Source organism: Tenrec ecaudatus, chromosome 14 (assembly GCF_050624435.1).
Source record: "Tenrec ecaudatus isolate mTenEca1 chromosome 14, mTenEca1.hap1, whole genome shotgun sequence".
Lineage (NCBI taxonomy): Eukaryota > Metazoa > Chordata > Mammalia > Afrosoricida > Tenrecidae > Tenrec > Tenrec ecaudatus.
The window spans coordinates 67,897,486-67,919,868 of NC_134543.1; the positions used below are offsets into that span (position 1 = coordinate 67,897,486).

Genomic DNA, 22,383 nt, shown 5'->3' on the forward strand with positions numbered 1-22,383 from the left:
CATAAACATGTTTCTTAAGTTCTAGGCAAGAAATTAAAGATGAGTGAAACAGAATTTTATAAATTTTAGAAAAACTTTCAGTGATGATATTGTTACTGGATAGTGAAAAATATTCTGAGTGGTACAGAGATCATATATTTGAAGACAGGGCAATGTTTCCACAGTACAGATACCATTGAGTAGTCTGAGCTAGTTCCCAGAGTTATAAAGCACCAAAAATAATTTCTTGCATGAGTAGGAAATCCTTGTGCAGATAAAACCAAGAACCCACAATTTAGAACAAAAATTATACATACCGAAAAAGGTTTTGTGGAGTGCTGACTTAACTTAATGACAGATTCCCTGCTTTCAGATGAATATTTCTCGATTAAAATTCTGCTCGTTTGAGCACTCTATGAAAAAAGGTAACATTTTTAGTTATTTGTGGAATATTTTAACAAGTGGATAATCACTGTTGATTAGTAGTTCTTCATTATTACTACAAAAGAAAAAGTAAGGAATATGAAGAATTTTAGAAAGTACTCTTACAGATGTATCAAAGTCTACTTATAATCTTAGCATTTGTCCCAAATTAGTAATTTGGCTTCAGCTTTGGCCTTTTACTAAATTGTGTTTCAATAGTTTCTCTGATACTACTAAAAATAAGAATAATCAATGATCCTATGATCTCATCGTTAGCATTGAATCTACTTAGTGCATCAGCATTATATATAAGTAAAATGAATTATACACAAATAAGACATCAGTTGAATGTATTACCAATACGTTACTATTTGCTCTCAAGTGCAGATAAGTTTTATAAATTGGAGTGCATTGGAGTGCAAACTTCCTCAAATACTGCAGCATCAGATTCTATTAGTCAATTAAGTTATGTGTGTTTTTATAGTTTCAATAACAAATGTTGTAATGATTATGGTGATCATTAAATCTTCTATGTTTCTATATTATAGTCAATGATTTAGATATGCAGAAACACTTATGAGATCTAAGTTTACAGGGGGTTATATCAGGATTAATTCAACCATGGTGCTGTTTTCTTGCTTGCTAAAATCTTTAGGGCTCAAAAAACTATGATTTTGAACTGAAGAAATAGGCATTGAATAGAAAACTGGGATTTTAAAAGATCATGCAAATATCACTTATAGTGGAACAGATTAGGAGAAGGCTATAGGTAATTCAAGGATTCAATATTGAATTCTTCCTTCACTCCATTCTGGTTTTGTTTGTTTGTTTGTTTGTTTTAGAAAGCAGCTATATCACAATGTAATAGAATTATTGGACATAGCAGAAAAATATTTGGTCACTTTCATCTTTAATCTTCAAAAAGACTAACAGTAGGTTATGCAAAAGATTTTGGAAATATTTTGTCTTGTGCTTTTACAAGCTATAAAAACAAGATGGAACCACACCTACTACATATTTTGAAAATGCTCAACAATGAGGGAAAAAACTTAATACTGTGTTTTACTGATATCAACCAAAAAGAACCTACTAACAATTAACGGTGGCTTTTTAAAAAGAGAAAATGTTTAATATGTTAGAACTCGCCAAAAAATTGGCCAAACTAATGTGTCTTGAGAGGGCAATTACAGTATTATTTATGTGATATTTTTCATGAAACCGCCTGTACTACACCAGGGACTTTGCTGGAATTAGAATGTATGCAATAAAAACTGGAATGCAGATGGAAATGAAAACAATTTTGTTACGTTGAAAGTCAATTATGATTTCTGCTTCTAATTAGGGAGTTAGGTAATTGTTTAGAGGACAAAATAGAAAACTACATGTGTTCTGAAAAATAGAATATTCAAAGCATACGCTAACTAGCAAAATGATGGGGAAAACCCCTAGGCTGATCTCAGAAAAATCAAGAACCTGGAAAAGTAAGGCCACTATTCAAAGCTGCTTTCTTTCCTCAGGATCCTTGCCCAAATAATTATAAATCTGAGCTGCCTGAATTTGATAACGTCCTAAAGCAAGGGTGACAGAAATCAACACCCAGAGTCCCCACCCAGGTGGGGAGCCTGGTGATATATAAATAAACGGGATATCACAGAACTACTTGCTCAGATTAGCAGTGAGTGTAAGTTCATTCGCTTCTCATGACTCTCAGCCAGAGCTCTATTACAAGGGTGGTGAAGGAAAACTCGAGGTTCAACCTAAAATTAAGTTGGTCTCTAAATGGTAACACCCCCAAGTGTCTATAAAATCTTTCTCTCGAGGCGGGAACGGTCATTCTAGATCTCCAATGTTTCCTAAGCTAAATACTTTACAACAATAATCAAACTTTTTTTTAAAACAGCCAAGCACATACACACATGCACAAAACAAACAACATTATCAGTAAGAATAGGAACACTAAAATATTGAGGGGGAGGAAAAACCTACAGGTCTTCAGAAATTACTAAATACTACTTTTAAAAAATCATGTTTACTATGCTTACAGGAATAGCAATTAGGTTTTTATTTTTGAAGGGAACAAGAACAATAAAAGTTACATAACAGATGTTTAAAATAGAAATTCTAAAGCATAAAAATACAAGACCAGAGTTTAAAATACAGCAGACAAATTTAACCATAGATCGGTATATTTACCAATACAGTAGCCAAAACTGAAGAGAATTAATCTAGTGACATCAAGTCATTTCCAGCTTAGTGACCTTAAAGGATTTCTCTGTGGGAGCAGAGAGCTTCAGCTTTCATTCTCGGAGCAACTGCTGGGTTTGAACTGCCGACCTTATAGTTAGCAGTCCAGTGCTTAGCAGGCAGCACATCCAGCCTCCTTTTGTGGAGCTTAAATATAGGGTAAATTAGACAGAATTAGCCAGAATTCATCACCAACACACAAAAAGATAGGAAATGTGTATAATTAGAAAATGAGAAAGAGAATGGAAAGGGGCAATTTTTTAAAGAGCTAATGACTAAAACTTTTTCATATCAAACTGCAGATTCAAAACCCTACTGATTTAAAAGCATACTATACATAGGAATCCATCTACATCGAGACCAGAGTGAAACTACAGGAGGGGGAGCAAAGATGAAATCTTTCAAATAGCTGGGGTGTGGGGGAGCAAATAATGGATAACCTTGAAGAGATTAAGTGACGCAGTGGGTAACGGGTTGGGCTGCTGACTGCGAGGTGAGCAGTTCAGAACCACCAGCTTCTCTGCGGGAGAAAGACAGAGTTCCAGTCTCAGAAATGCACAACGGCAGCTCTACGCTGTCTCATAGGATTTCTGGAATTGGAATCAATCAAATGGTAGTATTCAGGTGCTAACAGTTCTAATCCACCCAGTCACTCCAAGAGAGAAAGACGTGGAAATATGGCTCCAAAAAAGAGTGTAGACAAGGAAAGTTTATGAGGAAGCTCTGTTCTTTCAAGGGGACTAACATGAGTTGAAACTGATGATGGCACTCAACGACAGTGATGCAGACGGGAGGCTTCAAAGGTGCAAGCAAGGATGCCATTATGTTTTCAGTTCACTTGGTTTTCCACTTTTTGTGATCACTGAATAAACATATTCAATTCTATAACCTTCTGATGATTGCTCATAATGTCCATTTAGTGGTTGACTGACAGTTTACATAAATGCCCAATAAAATTTAATGTTATAACCATTTAGACCATTTCATTGCCAAAAATTTTACACAAATAATGGGGAAATTAATTAAGCACATCACCTCATATTTTGAATATAAAGTTTCCTTCATGACAGAAACAGGAACAGAGAACTTGGGTGCAGACGGATTCCAAAACAACTTCGTAAATCCTTCATAAGCAGACACCTTTAAAAACAACATGAGAGGCTGTTAGATATATTACAATGCGTCCTTAAAGTTAAAACCCAAATTTCTGTCAAAATTGTTTCTAGTTGTTGAGAAAATGGCCTGCTTGGTTCCACCACCTCTGACAATCTCGGAAAAACACATACTTGTAACAGACAAATGCAAACTTTCTTTTTATGCAAAACTGTCATCAGCAATGCCAAATAATAACAAGGATGTAAGAAAATAAGTAGGACCGCACTGGAAGTAAATTCGGCAATTTCTAACAAAAAATGTGCATGCCAGATGATCCAGCAATGTCATTGCACAAAGTATTGTTACACAATCATAGAAACCTTTGCTCAACAAAAATATCAAAATGTTGATGCTCTTATTTCGTGACATTGCCTCCGTCTAAGTGTATATACTTCTAAAAGTGCTACCTTCCCTCTACCCTTTCCTCAAAGAATTCTGCACTCTCCAAATTGTACCACAGTAAAGCATCATTGTTGACGTCCAAAAGGGATTCAAATACTGTTCCTTTTTATGTTCTCGGATCCTTGGGAAAAAATGACATTTGAAGAGAGACGCTCAAGGATGCAGGGATGATATGGTAAGGTTTCCCAACTCAATCCTCCTGGGACAGAACTTGCTACCCTTGAAGAACGAGCCGGTGAATGTTGTCATGGGAAAATGTTCCTGCCTTTGGTACAACTTTCCCAGTCTTTTTCTCAGCAGTGCAGTTTTCCATTTCTTGAAACTTTTCCATGATAACTCCTTGGGGTCATCCCATACTCTTCAAGAAACTTTATCAAAGTTACCCCTATACACTTGATACCTGCTCTCATGAAGAGCTCACTGAAGATATGAGTACTATAGCAGTATGGGGGAGAAACCAGATGATGGCCAGCTATCAGGAAAAACAGTGTCTGAGGTCTTAAAGGCTTATCTTCAAGCAAACAGCCATCGAAGCTAGGCCTCAACTAAGAAGCACACCAGCCTGTGTGATCCAAGGAATATAAATGACAAAATCCGAATCCAAAAGCGGAAATGGTATCAGAGTTTAAGCTTATGGTTAATCCCCTCTGATCACAATTGAGAGATGTGCATAACCTCATTAGGTTTAAAAACCTTAACTCTAAAGAAAGATGAAAATAATAAAAATTAGAAAAAATGAAAATGGTCAAAAGAGAGAACAAGTGATATGGCACTGCACTTTAAACCGACTACACCTGACTCACTGGCTTTACAATGCTGTCTAATGGCCAGGCGAGTCACATTCCCTCCACTGTGGTCACAGGGGACTCACCAGGAGCTAAATCCACGTGAGGACCCTGCAAATGGATTCTGGGCTTCCACTGTCATCCCTAGCCTTCCATAAACCAGGTTCTCGCAATTTAAATTCTAAGACTGTTCCCTCTTTCAGATTTGGATTTTGTTATTATCCTAAATAAAAATTTATTATTTTTGTTATTTATTATACAGACTGATGTACTTCTTCCAAGTGAACTTAGCTGATGCCTAACTTAGCTGGCTTCTTGCTTAAAGGCAAACCTTTAAGACCCCAGATGTTAAAATGAAAGTTGTAGTCAAAGAGTAAAACATATAGAAAGAGCTTTAAAAAGAATACCTAAAATCAAACCTAAAAAGGCTGGCACATTAAAAAAAAGATGGCCCCTATGCAATCCGGAAAACCAGTTGACATAACCTTCTGAGCTGACCCCTCTGCCTTGAATTTAACAGGCCATCAGATACCCTCAGAAGTCACTGCATTGTTTAGATTTCTTTTTCAGAGTCAACATAGCTAAGATAGGTGGATTCCTGAGAAACCAGCGTTCTCTGCATGTATTCACTGAACCTCTAAGAAGAACTTGTTTTTAATTTACCGAGGAATATTCTAAAGACATGTTTTTGTTTAAAAATAATATGACTGCCAAAGTAAACAAGAGTCGTTGATAATCCAGTGAGAAGCAGATGGATCATTCTGGGTTCCCATGTAATTCTACAGCCTAATTCAAAGACAGTTAGTTCTTATAACATGACCCTGCTCAATGCTCATCCTCAAGAAGCAAGCAGAAGGCAGAGGGTGCCTGGCTATCAACTGGAATAGTGTTGTGGTCTAAAGACTTGTCTAAGTGAGGTGTCAACTAAATCCACACGGAAGCACACCAGCCTATGTGATCTAAAGATGAAAATTTAAAAATCCAAATATGATGAAGGAGAAAGTATCAGTGCTTAAATTGTGAACACCCAACGTGTAGAGGCTCTGGAGGGCAGCGTCTGGTCAGATTGGGTCTCTGGCAGATTCCCTCTAGTCACAGGTGAGGGACTCAATCAGCCTTACCATGAGACAGAGATTATTGTAAACTTGAATATGGTAAAGTGAACCATGGTATAATGTGATACTTGGTCAGTTGACCTCTCTCTTGACTCAACCTGAATTTGCTCTACACTCAAATATTTCTAGATTGCTCTGGGAAACAAATTTTTTTCTCTGGCTTTTTAAATATTGTGGGTGGCTTTTTTGTTGTTGTTCTTTCTTATAATGATCATTTTCTTCTTTCTGTTTCATTTTGGTTTGTGTGGTTTATTGTTTCTGTTAGTTCTCTCCGTTCAGGAAGCATGGAAAGGGTGGGTGCACAGAGACAATAACCGATGCAATGGTTTCTTGGGAAGGGGTAAGGGGAAGGGGGATTGGGAGAGATGAGTGGATGAGGGAGGGAGGGAACACGAGCGCTGATTGTGATGATGGAGGCACAACTCATTTTAGAAGCAGTTTAACTATGAAGTGTATGAATATTATATCAAGAAAACTACTAAAAAACTAAGAAAGGAAAAGCAGCCAAATACGACCTAAAATTACCCTGTGTAAAGAAGGAAGAGTTTTTGTTATGGGGCATTGAGTTTTTCCTTAGGGGGCATCATTCCATTTATTTATTTATTTATTTGTTTGTTTGTTTGTTTGTTTGTTTTTCACTGCTCAGCTTCCTTTAATGACCCCCCCCCCATCCATCGCCCCACAGGGCAGGTGCAGGCGGCGGGCCAGCGGCAGGCCGTTCACTTGAAGATCTTGCCCTGGTTGAAGGCTTTGCCTACGTGCTGGAAGGCCCCCTCCCAGGAGAAGTACTCTTGGACCAGCGTCTTTGTCTCCAAACTGCCAGGATCCAGTTTCCGCCATGTGTACGACTCATAGTCCACCTGCCAATCTGGACTCAGCGGAAAGACAAGCTCTTGGCCTCTGAAGACCCAAACCCCCGAAATGGAGCTGCTATTGTTGGTTCCAAAGAGGATAACGCTGGCGAAGGCATTCTTCCTCAGCTTGTCCAATCGCTGGAACATTCCAGTGATGAGGTTGCAGCTCATGAATGTCTGGCTCAGCTCCTCGGGGAAGCGGTACTCGGCGTACCACAGGGACCAGCCTTCCTTGTCAAAGTGCTCCCAGAAATGCGGCAGCGCCACCGAGAGGGTGTCCTCGTTGGAGTACTTGCGCTTGAACTCCTCCAGCACGAAGGGACTCTTGGGCAGGTGAGCAAAGGGGTCCTTGGCCTTGGGCTCAGCGGCCAGCGCCTGTTCGCATTCGTCCATCTCCTCCTCAGGGGCAGGAGCCGCGGCCTTCTTCTCTTCTTTCCGCTCCGCCGGGGCCTTCTGCTTCTCCTCCCGGGGTGCCTTCTCTTTCCGAGGGGTGTCTTTCTTGGGCTGGATCTCAGCAAACTTTTTAGCATCAAACTGTGCCATCTTCTCACAGAGCTTCACCTCCCCCAAGACGGCCCGGAACTGGGGCTGGTGAATGCAGGTGAGGAACCAGCGGTTGGTATTGGGGAAGGCCTGACGGAAAGAAGGCTCTAGGACCTGTTTGTCGAGCCACAAGAGGGTGCAGACGACTGTGATGTCAGCCAGGGTCACTCGGTCACCCACCAGGAAAGTCCTGGTTTTCAAGTGGGCATCCAGCAGGCCCAGGATTCGCCGCACCTCCACCTTGGCATTCTCGGTGGCCTGCTTGTTGTGATGCATGATGCCCAAGGTGGGGAACACCCAGGTACTGGCTGGGGGGACGATGTCACTGTCCGCGAAGCTCACCCACTGCACCACCTGGGCTGCTGCCTCTGGGGTTCTTCCCCGTAGCTCCTCGTTGCTCACATAGTAGGCAATGGCATTGCTCTCAAACACACAGAAGCCATCATCACCTTCGAACGCCGGGACCTTGCCAGCAGGGAATTTGCGGAGAAATTCGGGGGTGCGGTTGGTTTGGCCGAAGTGGAAGTGGGGTGGTGTGGACAGCACGCGGATCTGAGCCCCACTGTACTGAGCAGCGATGAGGGCCTTGCAGGCCCGCCAGTTTTCTGGGTATGTGTACAGGGTCCCAGCCGCCATGGTGATTCCGCAGAGAAAGGGGCTATTTTTTTTTAATTTATTTTTTTTAAACATCTTATTAGGGGCTCATACAACTCTTATCACAATCCACACATATACATACATCAATTGTATAAAGCACATCTGGGGGCATCATTTTAATGGTGGTAGAATAACAATAATAACTGTACAACACAAGTGTATAATCATTAGCATTCATACATGTAGAAGCTGTTGAATTGGTGGATGTTTTGTGGTGTATATTTTTACCAAAATATGAAAAATTACATTGATAACAATGAGTTCTGGGAAAAAAATAAAATGTTCTAAAATTGATTGTGGTAAAGACTGCACAACTCTTCTTGATATCACTGAACTATTAAAATGTAGAATATATGAAGTGCCAATAGAGCTGTTTTAAATAGTAATAATATTTTATTCTGTGTTTAGTGAAGGATTCCAAAGCAAATTAGGTTCAAATTTAACAATTTTATAAATGAGTATATTATTCCATGACATTGGTTATATTTTTCATAATGTGTCAGCATTCTTATTATTTCCATTGTGGTTATTCTGCCTCCATTAATCTAACCCTATCCCACTTAACTTCTCATCTTTGCCTTACAGAATACGTTGACCGTGGTCTAGTACAGGTAATGATTTAAAGCTACCCAGTACTCATAGGTGATGTGTTCGTTTTATGAGCCATTCTGCTATTTGTCTCCAGGAGCAGCTTCAGTTCCAAGTTTAAATAGTATTTAAGGGCAATGTTCTTGGCAGTTCCTCTTATCTGTGCTGATCTAGTAAGGCTAAACATTTTAAGAATTTGTCTCTCTTTTTCTCCTATTCTATCTAGGATCCCAACACTTGACTGTCATTTTGTTCTACTGTGGTGGCTAGTGTTGCTAGAAGCAAGATGTGATGTCACCGGTACTGCAAATATCAGCATGGTCACTCGAAGTGAACAGGTTTCAGCAAAGCTTCCAGATTAAGAACTGACCACGATAGAGGAATAGGGTGTCCACTTCTGAGAGGATTAGCCATAGACAACCTTATGAATAGCTACAGAACATTTTCAGACAGTGTCAGAAGATGAGACAATCAGGTTGGAAGACACTCAAAACATGACTGAGGAAGAGATGCCCTCTCAAAATTGAGTAGACTATAATGACATGGATGGAGAAAGCCTTCAGGGACCTTCATTTGCTGATGGAGCATGACTGAACATGAGAAGAAACAGCTGTTAAGCATCGATCAATAATTGGAACACTGACTTATAAAGTATGAATGTGAAAATTGGAAGTTATCAAAAATGAAATAGAAGGCAAGAAGATTGATATCCTAGGCATTAATGAGCTGACATCAATTGGTATGACCATTGTGAATCAGGCAATCAAATGGTTTACTTGCTGGGAATGACAAATTTAAGGTAAATAATATCATATACATCATCAAAAAAATTCAAAATCTATCTTAAAGTACAATACTGCATATGTACAAAGATATCCAGTTAACACAACTATTATACAAATTTACACACCCAACCACTAAAGCTAGTAATGAAGAAATTGAAGAATTCCATCAACTTTAATTTGAAATTGGTCAAACATGCAATCAAAATGCATTGATAATTATTGATAACTGGAATACCATTCAATCAAAGCTGACTCATAGAGATGGCTGATTTATAAATGTTTACAGGTATAGAAAACCTAGTCTTTTCTCAAAGAAGTTGCTAGTGGTTTTGAACTTCCAACCACGTAGACCACAGTTCCTTGTTTAGCCACTACACCAAATGAAGGGGAAGATACCATGATAGAATTTTGCAATACCAATGACTTCTTCATTGTAAATATTATTTTTTCAACAACACAGAGACTGTACACATGGAGTTCACCAGACAGTATAGACAGGAATCAAATTAACTACATCTGTGGGAAGAAACAAAGGACAAGTTTCAGCAGCCAAAACAAAGCCAGAGGCTGACTGTGACACAGACCATCAGTTGCTCATATATAAATTCAGGTTGATTTCAAGAAAATTAAAGCAAGTTCATAAGAGCCCAACTATGACCATTAGTTAAGCCCACCTAAAATTTTTTAAATATCTAAAAAAAAAGATGTAACTCATTGAACTGAATGGAAGAGATTTATATTTGTATTCATTCCAAAGAAAAGCGACCCAAAAGAATGCAGAAATTATCAAAGGTAAGTAAAGTTTTGCTAAAGGTCATTCTGCAACTATTTGAGTAGTACATTGATGAGAACATACCAGAAATTCACACTGGATTAAAAAAAAATGACTTGAATAAGAGCTATCCCTGCTGACGTCAGACGGATCTTGGCTCAAAGCAGAGAACACCAGAAACAGTCACTTGTGCTGAGTGACGGTGCGAAGGCACTCACCTGTGTGGACCATAACGAACTGTGAATAGCCTCTGGAAGCTTTTATCATGAGTATGGTGACGATCATATCTCTACAGTGCTGCCACGGGGCAAAAGCAACTCTAAGACAGTCGGCTATTTTCTTAGGCTGGGTTCTCCAGGAAGGTAAAACCAGTGAAACTTATATAGGCATACATAGAGGCATTTATATGGCAAAGGGCTCCCACCATGGAGGAAGCAGGCTACTGTGAGTCCAATCAGGTTTACAGCCCATGAACCAGTTGTGAAGTTGGGGCTTCTCCTGACTCAAGCAGCTTGATCAGCAAGAAGACGCAGATTGGTAGATGCCCAAAACAAAACCAACTCGCTTCCATGGAGTCAATGCCAACTCATAGTGACCCCACAGGACAGCTTCGAACTGTCCCTGTGGGTTTCCAAGATTGTAACTCTTTTTATGATTTGTTTTAACAGCTTTATTAGCATAAAATTCACGTATCACACAATTCAAGAGCTCAATCACATCCAGAGAAGTAGTGAGATTATCACCGCAATCAGTTTCTCCATTATTATTACAATGTGGTTCCAATTTCCCCCAACCTCCCCTGGTATACCCCCAAGAAAACATTAAGTTGGTCACTGTCTCTATAGATTTACCTGTCCAGGATTTCATATATAGGAAACCATTTTTTATAGAAAGCTAACAATAATCACAAAGTAAATCAGAGAAAAATATCAATTGAAAATAAAGCAGTAATTTCATACTATGTGAGTGAAAAAATTCTTTTTCTTTCCTTTCTGCTGTCATATTTTGCAGTCTTATGCCCATAGAAGAGGAACTAGAGGAACGGATGTTTTAACCTGATGAACAAGTTTGAAGATCTTTCAAAATAAATCCCACCTTTCATCAAAACATAAAAGTGTTAGTGATGAGGACAGATTTAAATAGTTCATCAATCTGATAGGAAACATTTTATGGATGTGTATGATAAAGACTTATGTATTTGTAAATTTGTGTCAGAGTTTATTCTTGTAGGGTTGAAAAACAATTGTTCTAGAGCTGATTCGAGGTTATGGAAAATCTATGTGTCTGAGAATTAAACTATGTTCCAGGGGTTTTTTAATGGCTGAATTTTCCACTGTTGATCAAAAGCATAGGGTCAAAGATATCTGTAAGTGGCCCTATCAGGCCAATTCTGACTTTAATAATTCTTCCGAATGTACCAGAACCAAGATTGTGTAGCTATAGCTATACCTGAAGAGTGTCCAAGAATATGAGTCTTAGGTAGAGATGAATAAAATAATTTTTTAAATACCACAAAGGAGCAACTTTCCTAACATGCTACTTAAGTTTAGATGCGTATTCTTTATCATTTTCTCAACTCACTGCCATCGAGACAAGTAGGACTCCTAGCACCCTTTCATTTCAGCAAGTAATCAAACTTTATCTTAGCAAAACAACTACAAAAAAACCCATAAAGAAAACAGAAACTACTAAAAACCCAAACAAACTGTAGTGGGTTACAAGGGAGACCAAATGATAGCATGCTAAATTTTACCCTAATGGCATCTGCAACAATTCCCTTTCCAATGCGTTCTATATGAGAGCAAGGCCATTCACATTCCTGGTCCACGGTCAAAAGAGACTCCCCAGGGGCTCAATCCACAACTATAATTGCACATTACAATGCAATTATGTGCATGTGCATAAATGACTGCGCATTTGTAACCTAATCAGATATTACATTCTGAGCTAACAATGTCTGCTGTACTCTGCTTCACGGTGCTCTCTGGCTGCCGACAGGGCTACTCACAGCCCTCAACGATACCGGGGAGTCACCAGAAGCTTCATCCATCCATGTGTGAACCCTGCCCATGGATTTTGAGTTTCCCCTGCCAGCTATAACTTCTGCAAAGCAGGTGTTCACAATTTAGACTCTGATGCCATTCCTTCCTTTCAATTTGGTAATATTATTTACAATCCTTGGATCATACAGGCTGATGTGCTTCTTCCACGTGGACTTCATTTATGCTTCAGTTTGATGATGCTTGCTTGAAAACAAGCATTGAAGGCGCCAGATACTGTTTTTTCCGATGACTGGCCACCCTCTAGTTTTTTCACCACATTTCGCTATAGCACTTCAGTGATCTCTTCATGAGGCCTAACAACAAGCAGGTCCATGCCATTAAGACAAATTGTTCTTAGATTGGGGCTAGAATTAATTATAGGCCCTAAATCCATTCCTTCATTTCTGGTTTATGTAGGTCTCTGGTTCATCTTATAGGCATTATTGTCATTTTACGTTAGAGAGCATTATCGATCATTCCCCTGGGACATCACTTCCACTGCCATCAAGTCAATACTGACTCACAGCGACCCTACACGGTAGGGTAGAACTGCCTCTATGAATCCAGACTATAACTTTTTATTGGAATAGAAAGCCCCTTATTTCTCCCTTGAAGTGGCTGGTGGTTTCCTGCTGCTGACCTTGCAAATCTCAGCCCAACAAATCCAATGTCATCATGTCAGGATTGTGACTGGAGAAGGAAACTGAATCCCAGGTCAGAGGATGTGATAGCAAGTCATACGGCTGACCACTAACAGTTGCCGAGATCGGCAGGCAATATGGTAAGCCACTGGCTCAAGTGAATGAACCAGAGGTCAATGAGTCAGATTCATAATCCAGATCCAGAAAAAAAAAAAAAGCAAACTTTTCCACAACATCCACTTATATAGGAAGTAGGTCACATACGCTAAGGAAACTTCCTTTCAATTACATCAGGGCTGTGACATAAGTAAGAGGATTGATCTCACAACTGATTGGCTACTCCCAGCAGATCCCATTATAGAGTTGATTACATTGTGTTAGGTCACATCATGGTGAATTTATTAAGCTTTACCGGCCAAACCACTGAAAATCCTGATCTACCATAATTGCCACAAAATCTAAATATGAGTTATTTGGGGGTTTTCAACCCAGTAATATTGTAAGTAATAAGAGAAACTGGGCATGTATATGTATGGCAACTCTCCATACTGTTGCAAATGTTCTATGAATCTAAAACAAAGAATAAAGCTTATCATTAACAAGAACAAAACTAATATTCTTAATATTCAATATAAAATGAGGCAAAAATAAGCTTTTTTAAATACTTGAAATTGGACAAAATTGAGCCAATATCATCAGAGAAATGTGGTAAATTTTACAAATTATAGCGATGGAAATATGTGGTGTTATTGGTAATTGTGTTGCTTTTGGACTTTCAATATTCATTTGGATTATGTTCTTAGCAATCCTCCCCACAAAATGTATTTTTCAACCCAAAATGAGCTCAAACGATTAAAGTATGACTTGCAAGCATAGCCCAACATTGACTATACACATCGCAGTAATGGCTCCTGGACTATGAATGCTCCATACTTTTAAATAAAGTCCTAACTCCAAAAAGAAAGCAGCACAGTTGCAAGGGGACAGTTAGTGTTGAGTGCTTTTATTTATTTATTAATTTATCAGAAATACACCTTACCTTTCTTGATCCCATCGTTCCTGTCTAACAAAGAGTATTTAGAAACACACGTCACAGTTGTCGCATTGACTTGTCCAGCTCAGGAATTCACAACTACCTGTGCTAGCTTGCTGGCACACTACATAGCTTTATGCTATCAAAGCCAGAGTCAGGAAGCTCTGGTTCAAAGATTAGTAAGTTCTTCCAAACTCAAGGGACAAATCGTCATCCAATGATGGCCTAAAAGTTAAGAGAATTTTAGAGGGTCTTTTGTTTGCTTATTTTGTTTTAAAATAATTTTATTGGGGGCTCAAACAACTCTCATCACAATCCATACATCATTGTATGTCAAGCACATTTGCACATTTGTTGCCCTCATCATTCTCAAAACATTTACTTTCTACTTAAGCCCTTGGTATCAGCTCATTTTTCCCCTCGCTCCCTGCTCCCCTCGCTCCCTGCTCCCCTCTCTCTCATGAACCCTTGATAATTTATAAATTATTATTATTATTTTGTTATGTCTTACACTGTCCAATGTCTCCCTTCACCCACTTCCCTGTTGTCCATCCGCAGGGAGGAGGTTACATGTCGATTCCTATAGTAGGTGCCCCTTTCCACCCAGGGTTTAAACGGTATGCCACAGATAACACAGTAATCCCGCTCATCTAATCGACAAACTTCCAGCAGCTTTAAGCCGCCAAAATACAGTTATCCCTGCAGAAGTAAACAAGACAAAACTCTCAGAATGGGAAAGGGGCAAAAGTTATTATACGTTGACACTTTCAATATATGAACAAGAAGTCTCTTTCCACTTATTTAGATATTTTTGTTAAGTTTGAAGCAACTTTCCTATGTCCTCCAGGCAATGGTGGCCATTTTAAATTCAAACGTAGTGCAGCACCTTTCAGTCCGTAGGCACCTTAACTTCTTCTAAGGCCCTTTCTTAACAGCTTCTAGCATTAGGCGCCATCCAGTCGGGGCTGGCCCACAGCAGCCAGCACACAACAGAAGGAAAGCCTCGCCGTGCTGTGCCCTCTTCACAATGGCTCCTGCTGCAACCTGCTGCTGCGGCCACCGTGCCAAGGCATCTCACTGAGGGCCTTCCCTTTTCAGCCGCCCCGCCCCAGAGTTTAGTTGTTTTTCATTTCTTTCATGAGCTCCTTGTAATTTTCAGTATCCAACTCCTCTGGATCAACAGTTCTCAACCTAAGAGTTGAGACCCCCTTTTGGGTCGAACGACCCTTTCATAGGGGTCACCTGATTCATAACAGTAGCAAAATTACAGTGACGAAATTGCAACGAAAATAATGTTATGGTTCGGGGCCACCACAACATGAGGAACTGTATTAAAGGCTCACAGCATTAGGGAGGTTGAAAACCACCATTCTAGATGTTTTGTTAGATTATCACTTATTTTATTTCATGAGTGTCTGTAAATGTTATTCTATTTTTATTGACATGTGTTCATTATATATATGTGTATATGTATATATACAAAAATGCACACTATTGATGTTTTGCTTTTTTACCTGGTACAATATAACCTTATTGAATTCAATGATTAGTTCTGGAAAGATGTCTTTTCATAGATTCCTTGGAACTTTTATGTAGATACTCATATTACCTTCAAAAAGATTTGTATTGCTCCCTTGCAGGTAGGTGAGTTTTATTCCATTTTCTTGCCTTATTCCAGTGCCTAGATTTCCAACAATATGCTAAATATGGTGGAGGCAGACATTCTTGCTTAGTTTCTGTCATGAGAGAACATGCAGGCCTTCACCAGTCAGTAACTAGTCGTGGATCTTTCCTATGATTCAAATTCTTCTGAAAGTTGTTATCATGAACAGGTGTTGAATTTTGTCAAATGCTGTTTCTGCCTCCATTGATATGATTATGTTACCTTTATTTGTTACTCTGTTAAACCAGTAAATTACAATGATTATCAAATATTTAGTCTTTCAACACTGAAATCAATGTAATTTGATTATAGTATATAATTCTTTTAATAGATTTTCCCCATTCTGTTCTCTAATATGTTTAAAGAGTGTTTACACCTATATTGAAAAGTAGTCTTGGCCTACCACATTCTTTTTTCCCCCTACTATCTTTGTCTGGTTTGGGTATCAGGGTAAAGCTAGTTTTATAAAAGGAATTAGCAAGTTTGAACACTTCTTTTGTTTTCTGAAATGCATCATGTAAAATTGTTATTAACTCTTCTTTAAATGTTTAATATAGTTATCTACAAAAATTACCTAGCTCTTTCCCTGTCACCACCTAGCTGTGTGGAGGCGGATTGAGTCCCGCCCGTAACCACCACCATGGCTGAGGAAGTCACTGCAGCTGGGGGTGACACAGACATGAACACTGCATTTCCAGAGGTGCTGAAGACCGCCCTCATCCACCATGGCCTAGAACGTGGAATCCACGAAGCTGCCAAAGCCTTCAACAAGTGACCAGCTCATCTTTGTGGGCTGGGATCCAACTGTGATGAGCCGAGGTGTGTCAAGTGAGTGGAGGCCCTGGATGCTGAGTGCCAAATCCACCTCTTGGATTAAAGACAGAAATGAGGGGAGTGCACAGGTCTTTGCAAACTGACAGAGAAGGAAAGCCCCGAAAAGTGGTTGGTGGCAGTTGTGTGGTTGTTACGGAGATGGCAAAGAAGCTCCTGCCAAGGGTATCACTGAAGAATACTTCAAATGCAAAAAGTGAGCAAATAAACTTTGCTAATGGTTTTCCAGGTTAAAGTATACATGTAGACACATAATTGGAAAACTCTTAAAGTAAGAATTCAATATCTTTAACAATCATGGGGATATTCAAATTACTAGTATATTGAATGAGTGTGGTGGTCGTGTTTTTCAAGGAATTGTTCCATTTCATCCAAATTGCCAGATTTGGACATGTAGAGTTTTTAATAGTATTCCGTTAGTTCTTTGATGTCTGCAGGCTCTGTAGTGCTCTCTCTTATTTCATTCCTATTGCTGGTCATTTATGCTTACTCTTTTCCTGTCAGTCTTGATAAAGGTTTACCAACTTTTTTAGATCATATTTTAAAAAACAGCTCTTTGCTTCAGTGATTTTTCTCTATGGCTTTTATATTTTCAACATTTTCCTTATTTCTACTCTGCTTCTAAGTTTTTTGCGGTGGAATTTTAGATTGTTGATTTGACCCTTTTCCTCTTCTCTAATGTAAGCTGATGGAGCCCTGGAGACACTCCCTCATCTGTGCAAAGCTCCATGGCTAACACACTGGAAGAAGTCTGTGTCGGAACCTTCCCAAGAAAGGTGACTCCACAGACTGCTCCAGCTATTGAGCAATATCACTAGTAACACATGCAAGTAACATGTTGCCGAAGACAATCCACCACCGGGAGCTGCCAGAAATACGGGCCAGAGTCAGAAGAATACATAGAACAAAGCAGACCATTGCTGATGTCAGGTGGATCTTAGCTTAAAGCAGAGACTACCTGAAAGATGCTTGTGTTTTAGTGATATGCAAAGTTTTTCTACTATGTGACCTATAACCAACTATGAGAAGCCTAGAAAAGAATGGAAATTCCACAACACTTCATTGTGCTTATGTGCATAGACCAAGAGGCAGTCATACAAACAGAACAAGGGAATACTGTACAGTGTCAAATCAATAGTGCACCAGGGTTGTATTCTCTCACCATACTTAGTCAATCTGCATGCTGAGCAAATCATCAGAGAAGCTGGATTATAAAATGAAGAGCACAGCATCAGGATTGGAAGGAGGCTTATTAACAGCCTGTGATAACACAGGTGACATAACCTTGCTTGCTGAAAGTGAAGAGGACGTGAAGCCCTGCTGACCAACATCAAGGATTGCAGTCTTCAGTGGGGATTACACTTCAAAGTAGAGAAATGCAAAATCCTTACAAGTGGACCAGTAGGTAACGTCATGACAAATGGCGAAAAGACTGAAGTAGTCAAGGATTTTTCTGGCTTGTGTCCACAATCCATCCTCGGGGAAGCATCAGCCAATGGATCAAAAGACACACTGCAAAAGGTAAATCTGCACAAGACCTTTTTTATAATGTTAAAAAGCAAGGATGTGATTTAGAAGATTAAGGGGAGCCTGACCCAAGCCATGGTATTTTCAATCACCTGAGATGCATCTGAAAGTTGGACGTTGAATAAGGAAGACCAAAGAAGCATCGATACACTTGAATTATGATTCTGGTGAAGAATATGAAGGTACCATGGTCTCCCAAAGAAACAACAAATCTGTAGTGGAAGAAGCACAGCCAGAAGGACCGACATGCGACCTCCTCCCTGGGGGACGGACAACAGAAAGGGGGTGAAGGGAGACGCCGGACAGGGCAAGATATGACAAAATAATAATTTATAAATTATCAAGGGCTCATGAGGGAGTGGGGAGCAGGGAGGGAGGGGAAAAAAGAGGACTTGATGCAAAGAGCTTAAGTGGAGAGCAAATGCTTTGAAAATGATGAGGGCAAAGAATGTACAGATGTGCTTTATACAATTGATGTATGTATATGTATGGATGGTGATAAGAGTTGTATGAGCCCCTAATAAAATGTTTTTTTTAAAAAAAAAGAATGCTACTTAGAAGAAAGGATGGAGAGATTTTACCGCATGAACTTGGGATATGCTATCAGGTGAGACGAGTCATTGGAGAAGGACGGCATGCTTGGTAAAGTAGATGGCAGCAAAAGGAAGAAGATCCTGGACAAAAGAGATTAACACAGTGGCTGCAGCAAGGGGCTCAAAAATAAGCTTGGTAAGGTCGGCTTCGGACCAGGATGGGTAGTTCAGTCTGTTGTACAGAGCGCGGCTACATGTGGGAACTGACTCAGCAGCACTGAACGGACAGTATTGTAAATTTCCTTCTCCTTGTGGCTTCAGACGTGTACCACAAATTTTGATATGTTTTATTTTTATTTAATTCACTTTGATACCACTTTGAGACTGCCTACTTGACCTTAGAACTGTAAACCAGTTTGGAGGTTTACCTGTTAACTTTCTGTTACTGGTGTCTTGCTTGATTCTATGTGGATTTGGTATATATTGGTATATATGTTCCATAGAAACTTTAAAACAATATTCTCTGAAAGGGGCAGTGTCCTGTAAACTTCAGTCACATCCTGTTGGTTGATGGGGCTGTTGGGTTATTCTACATCTTAGCTTGTCTTCTCTCTAGTTGTTCTACCAGCTGCTGAGAGGAATATTAAAATCTCAAACTGCCCCTGTGAGATTGCCGAGTCTCCTTCCAGTTCTGTCAAATTTTCTTCTCAGAGTTCGCAACTTTACTGTTTGGCACAAACACATACCATACACAGTGCCATCAAGTCGATTCCAACACATACCTACTATATAGCAGAAAGTAGAACCGCTTCTTTGGATTTCTGAGTGATAACCTATACAGCAGACAGCCTCAGTTCCCTCCTGCAGAGTGGCTGGTAGGTCTGAACTGACATCTGTAGCTAGGAGCCCAATGCCTAACCCCCTGTGCCACAAGAAGCCTTCTATTACGCGTCTTTAAAAATTACTAGTCTTCTTGGCAGATTGGCTTTCTTGTCATCATATGCGGTTAAGTCAAAAAGAATTCCCACTAGGGTTCCATTGTATAAATGCAGATTAATTGCAAACAAAATATGCAGACTCATGCTCTGCCACCAGTGGATGGCTGCAGACAAGTTCGCCCAGAACACGCTTCTCTTAGACTGGTCAGAGTGCCTTCAAAAAGGGTTCTATCAAAACTGGGACTTGAAGGAGGGTTGGCTGGACATAAGAAGGTACAGGCTGAGAGGTCAGCTCAGACAGCCATGACAACCTTTTGGGGGTTGTTTGTTTGTCTTGCTTCCAAATACACAACCTTGATAGAGTTCCTTGAAAGATACACAATGATCACAAGGGCTTTGAAGAAGAAAAATTGAGAAAAGTGAATACTGCCTTGAGATAATGACCAAGAATGCTGCCCCAAGGAGTTTTGTTGTTTCGTTGCACCTACTCCTTTTTTTTTTTTTTTTGCACCTGCTCCTTTTTAGATAGAGAGATAGATAGATAGATAGATAGATAGATAGATAGATAGATAGATAGATCAATTTCATTGGGAGCTCTTACAGATATTTTAGCAATTCATACATCAGTAAAATTGCTGTCACTATTAGTTTCATAATCTTTTCTTTCTTCTTATGCTCCTTGATGTCAGCTCCTCTTTATCCCCTCCCTCCCCTGTCCTACTCCCCAGGAACCCAAATTAAAATATCATTTTACTATTGTTAATTTTTTGCCATATCTTACATCCTCCTATGTTTCCTTTCACCTGCACTTAGGTTGTTCATTCCCCTCGCGTGGAGGTATAGAGTCCTCATTGCTTTTAGGTCCCCCTTCCCCTCCCTCTCTTCACCTTACCCATTACTGTTTCTAAAGGGTTATCAATCTTGGCTTTCATGCATCAAATGATCTTAAGTATACAAATGGTGAAGAAAGCTGATGGTTCCCAGCTATCTAAAGTGATAGCGTCTGGGGTCTTAAAGACTTGAAATTAAACAAGCGGCCATCTAACAGGGAAGCAAGAAATTCCACATGGAAGAAGCATGCCAGCCTATGTGATCACGAGGTGTTGATGGGAATTCAATTCAGCAATTCAAAAATAAGCAATCAAAGTGACGTGAGGGAGTGTGGACAAAGTGGAGCCCTAAAGCCCCCTGTATAATCATTGGACAGTCCCTTGCAGAAGGGCCACACAGAAGGGGTGACATATCCAGGGGGCGGCACAGTCGTGATGGAGTATAGGGCAGGCCTCTCAGTCTGCCATAGTCCCTCCCTTTACCATGATGGACGGTGTTTTACCCCATTCTTCTTGTCAGACCTGCGTAGGTCCATTTGCACCCCGTTCCTTGCTGAAGGTAGCAAGGGTTGTCCTTAGAGTCTGTCATAGGAACCCTTATTCCAGTCACCCTACGGCCCTAATATTGTCCCTTCAGACTTCTTGTTGTCCAAAGACTCAAAGCAATTTTCAAGGAAACACGATTTGAGTTCTTGAAGGACATCCAACTGCTGGTCTGACAGGGTGGAAATTGACGCGCACAGTATCTTCCGGGAAGGGCCGGGTGTTGGTGTTGTTGTTGTTGTTGTTGTTGGGTGCTGTCAAGTCTGTTCTGACTCACAGCAACCCTCTGTGCAACAGAAGGAAACACTGCCCAGGACTGGGCCAGCCTCACCATGGTTCCTACGCTTGAGCCCACTGTTCCAGCATGAAGGGCCAGTGGGGTGGAAACAGCGGCTTCAGAAGGGCGGACATCTAGATGGGGAGTCTGTCAAGAGCTTCACATTTTGATATTTTAAAATAAAGGCTTCTGTGATTGTGTTGCAACTGTTGTATCCTTACTGTTGCATGTCTCTTTCTCTGGAAATTCCTTTGTTTAAAAGTATACTTTATCTAATTTTAATATAGCAACTTTTACTTTTCTTTTAGATCCCTTTACTTTCAACCTGCACCTACGGCTCTATTTGGAATGATCTACTGGTAAGAGATCATGTTTTTAAGTCCATTTTGCCAATATCTGCCTTTCATTGGTGTGTTCAGGTCATTTGCTTTTAAGTCAAGGATGAAATCTGCCATTTTAATTTTTTCCAGTTTGATCCTCCTGCATTGCATTATTGCTATGATTGCTTCTGCTGATTCTCCATTTTCTTTTTCCTACCTCCCTAAGGGCTCCTTAAACATACTTTAGAAACTCATTTATACATATTCACAACTATTTTGAAAGTATCTCTCTGAATCTATTCCAGTCCTTAGCCTATGTATTGCATTATATATACATAGCTTATCACCATTAACTGTCATATTTTATCAGGTGTGTCTAAATCTTCACCATGAGTCAGAATTTATGTTATAGAAAGGTGCTTATGGGTTATGAACCTTACCTCTCATTAATCCCCTTTATACTTTCCCATTTATAAGTGTTTTAAATATTTCCTTGACCTTTCCTTAAGTGAGATGATTCTGTGTTTTAGCCACAATTCCAAAAAGGAACGGCACGATGCTGCCTTGTTACTTCCAGTAGCAACCTCATTTCCAGTCTCAGCTTCCACGGCCACTCAGTGTCCAGGTTCCTCGGGGCCACTGGGGAGGGAGGGAGTTTCAGCTCCTCACGGGGGTTCTGCTGGTATCTCCCTGTCTGGAAAGGCTAAGGATGCCCCATTAGCACTCCCTATGGGGCTTCTACCAACATTATGGGTAAGGGAGAGGAGCGATGGCTTTACTGTGGGAAGCCACAGCTCTCGCCGCCATTACAAGATGGCGCCGGGCGGTCAGGGCGGAGGCCCAGTTAAGTGGTAAACAACCACTTAGAGCATGCGCACTGCTTAGATGACGTAGTCATAACTC

General features: G+C 40.1%; 1 protein-coding gene and 1 pseudogene across 1 annotated transcript in view; both read right to left on the bottom strand.

The window, feature by feature from the left end:
* TTC6 (tetratricopeptide repeat domain 6) overlaps positions 1-22,383 on the bottom strand; it is a 233,729-nt gene that overhangs the window by 102,505 nt on the left and 108,841 nt on the right. The window contains exon 5 of the mRNA XM_075532209.1: positions 3,682-3,786. Within this exon, the coding sequence (XP_075388324.1) occupies positions 3,682-3,786 (105 nt within the window). The remainder of the gene's footprint in view (positions 1-3,681; positions 3,787-22,383) is intronic.
* LOC142425927 (elongation factor 1-gamma pseudogene) lies at positions 6,751-8,153 on the bottom strand (annotated as a pseudogene).